We start from the raw sequence: 3,325 nt of genomic DNA on the forward strand, positions 1-3,325 counted from the left end.
TCTCAATGGCGGCCCGGGTCCCCGATGTGGGGCCCGGGTCCGCCCAAGTGGCCGCCGTTAAGGCGGCCGCCATCCTGTCGCGGTCGAGTTTTCGGAGGGCCCATTTTGCTGGTCGGGCGCCCCCCTGGCCACGTCTCCGGAGCACCTCCTCCGGGGTGGCGACCAGTCGGACCACTATGTATCGGTGGTCCGATAGGTTTTCACCTCTGGTCACCACCCGCCAATCCTGTATTAGTCGGGCCGCCTGCTCTCATTTCTGCCAGCTGTTCAACATGACCCTTTGCCCATTCGGCGTCCCAGATTCCTGGGCCCTGTTGTTGCTCAATAATTCCAGCCAGGATACCGGCAAGTGGAAGCATTTCCTTGGGTGCATAGTCTCGTAGATATCCGTCATTGATAATTCTTGCCCAATTGAATCCATATTGCAGTTTTTCGTCCTTTCTCATATAAGTGTTGAAGAAAGTAAGAATCGACTTCCAGTGACCCATAGTAATGTTTAAATATGACTTTTGGGCAATTATACCCCAATCTTGTCCCGTGGCTACCACTGCCTGTTCAAGCATTTGTAGTATTCCGAGACCATTGCGGGCTGTATGGGTTAAGACTGTCGCACTCAAAATTCCAGAGGCGGCGGGAATGCCTCCTTGATATTCTTTAAGAATTACATACTCTGAGGCTAAAAGTGTAAACATGGCTGAGGTTGTGGGGAGGCCTTTGGTCAAAGCTGTTTCCAGCATATTGATACACACAGCGCAAGGGGGTGAGAAGTTTTGTTCCATGGGCCATCCTCCTAATGTGCTGAGGTTTGAACGATATTGGGACTTAAGAAAAGCATTTGCTAATTGTTCTTTGGTACGTGTGGCTGCACGCCAAAATGTTAAGGCAAGGAATCCTGTCATTTGTACAAACATTTGCTCCTGTTCACTGGCAGCTCTAGAGGGATCGATTTTGTCAATTGCTCCTGATACTGAAGTGGCAAACTGACTTACGTGGGCTCGTGTGTATTTGGCCAGTAGAGACTCATATTTGGCTCTTTGTTCTTCTGACATCCCTGGGACAATGACCGCAGGTGGGACCGCTGGTAAAAGATTTGCAAAGGTAGAAGATTCGTCCGCACTCAGATTTGCCTTGTAGAAACCATTAGGCGCAAAGACTGAATCAGGCCAAATTGGTCCATCTGGTGATCTGGCTATAGCTGTTGTATCGGCAACTATGCCCACCAAATTGTCACTATTGGAAATGACCCCAGTAAAGTAAAATTTATAAAAGCGTACCAGGATCTTCTTGAGGTTGGCACGGTTTCTTGCGTCTTCTCTAAAATAAACTTTGGATCGTAAATCCAGCAAGAGAGCATCATTCCAACCTTCTACACGAGGGGCAGTTGCTTTAGGAATTCTCTGCACGCACCTCTGTACCCCCTTGTTGAATTCTGTCCAACTGATGTCCATTTCCAGCTGCATCTTAGCCGGAAGTTACGAAAGAAGATATACGGATTAATTAAGATTCACTTTTATTATTTTCCTTCCCCACGGAACCATTCCGTGGGCCTTACTCCTGCAGGAGGCCCTGACGTGGCCCTACTCCAGGCATTTGAAGCACTGGATGGGGCGGCTGCTCAGAGCCTCCACGCGGACGGAGGATCACCCGACGCGTATGCGTCCTCCGTCAGCAATCTTCTTCGCGACCGCAAGAGAACACCGTAACCAGAGCGTCACCATGCGGTCGGGTCCAAGACGGATCTCCCCGGCCTTAATTTCTCCGGGCCCGCAGCCCCCGGCGACCGCCACCGCGGAGATTACGTCCTCCACGGTGGCCGCGTCGTCTAGGTCCCGGACCCGGATGTCGGCCCTCTTTGTGGATCGCGCTATCCGCACGTCCTTTTTGTCGGCGAAGAGGGCCGACATTCTGTTAGCCAGGGCGTCCGCCCTGGCGTGTCCTTCGAAACCGGGGATCTCGAGGACCAGCGCTCCAGTGACAGCCTTTCTGGTCCTGAGATCCCCGATCCCTAATTCTTCCAAGTTTATTTGGCTCCTCGCCCGCCGCATCACGTCGGCGTAGCCGCCAGCAGGGCAGCTCACCGTAACCGCGAGGAACCTTGGGGAGGGCGGGTTTATTCTCGTCCCCCGCGCCTCGGGAGTTCTTCCGGTCCTTGTTGCTCCCCTTGGTCGCGGCGCTTTGCTTCGGACGCGGCTTTTGGGGGGCGGGTTGGGAGGTCTATTTGGACCTCCCTCCTCCCTGCTTCTCCCTTCTCCCTACCACCCGGGCCCAGGATTCGGACCCGGCCATGGGAGGAGGGGAGTGATTGTGGGCCCCCGAGGACTGCGGTATCGCAGCCTTATTCCGAGAGGGCGGCCTACTTCCTACACAAGAGCAGCAGGGGGCGACCGTCTCCTTATGAGACTGCTGGCCGCCCCCGCTGCTCTCCTTTTTCTCTTCCTTCTTTTTCTTTCCCGACTTCCTCCTCCCCCATTATCGGGGGTGGAGGTCGCCGGGGATCGAGGCGGGTGCTGGGGGGCTGGAGAGACGCCGCACGTTCCACCTCCGCAGCCGCCCCACTCTTCCCTTTTTGGGAGGCTTTTTGTAGCCTCGCGGGCCGCTTCCCGGCCAGTTCGGGGAGTTCGGCCCGCAGGGCCTCAACAATGCGGGGAACTAGAGCCGTCACCAAAGCCTCTAGATCCCCGCTGGTCGTCCCTGACGTTGCGCAGGCTCGTCCTCTATCCGGGCGAGTCCTCCGCTCGTCACTCGGCCTCATCTGCGGGGGCGTTTCCCCGTTGGCCGTCATCACCGCCGCAGCCTTATTTTTCCGGCCCTTAGAGGGCCGGTTGGCTCCTTCGCCGAGCCCGGCGCGCGCCTATAGGGGAGGGGCGCTTCCCGGGGGGAGTGTCCCCCCCGCAATGTCGCGCGCCACTTCCTCCCGGCACCGTCTCCCAATCTCCGTCTCCTCGGGAGTATGGGCTCAACGGGCCCGGCGACCCCCCTTGTCGTCCTCTCCTCGTCGCTGGAAGTGGAGGGGAGGCGCCGGGCTGCCCTTTTCTTTTTGGTACCAACGGGAGAGGGCGGGAGTCCTCCTCCACGTGTCCCGTCCTTTTTCTTTTTCGGTCTGCGGAGGAGTCCCTACTGTTGGGACCCCCCCGCAGCCACGTCCTAGAGCTATCACTCTCAGCCCCGTCCACCTTCACGGCTGACGGGGCCACGCCTCGCGTCTCGTTGGAGGGGTCGGGTCTACGGGCCATCTCCAGCTCTCTCATGAGGTGGTCGACTTTTATGCGGAGCAGCGCGCCCTCCGCCCTAAGGCGCTCGCGCTCCTCCGCATCTGCCGCCACCT

The 3,325-nt window shown here is 57.4% G+C and overlaps 1 protein-coding gene across 1 annotated transcript; it reads right to left on the reverse strand.

Moving 5' to 3' along the window:
- Positions 1–1,640: 1,640 nt before the first annotated feature.
- On the reverse strand, positions 1,641–2,045 carry LOC116851798. The gene has a single exon (XM_032831591.1). It carries the CDS (start codon positions 2,043–2,045, stop codon positions 1,641–1,643), a length of 405 nt encoding a protein of 134 aa, XP_032687482.1.
- Between the last annotated feature and the right edge of the window lie 1,280 nt (positions 2,046–3,325).

This window comes from Odontomachus brunneus, unplaced genomic scaffold (assembly GCF_010583005.1).
Source record: "Odontomachus brunneus isolate Ranch 3 - 2012 unplaced genomic scaffold, Obru_v1 Obru_scaffold_191, whole genome shotgun sequence".
NCBI lineage: Eukaryota > Metazoa > Arthropoda > Insecta > Hymenoptera > Formicidae > Odontomachus > Odontomachus brunneus.

What these genes read in the sequence shown, in the direction of transcription:
- LOC116851798 (XM_032831591.1), bottom strand. Translation starts at nt 2,045, where the DNA reads ATGCGGCGGGCGAGGAGCCAAATAAACTTGGAAGAATTAGGGATCGGG.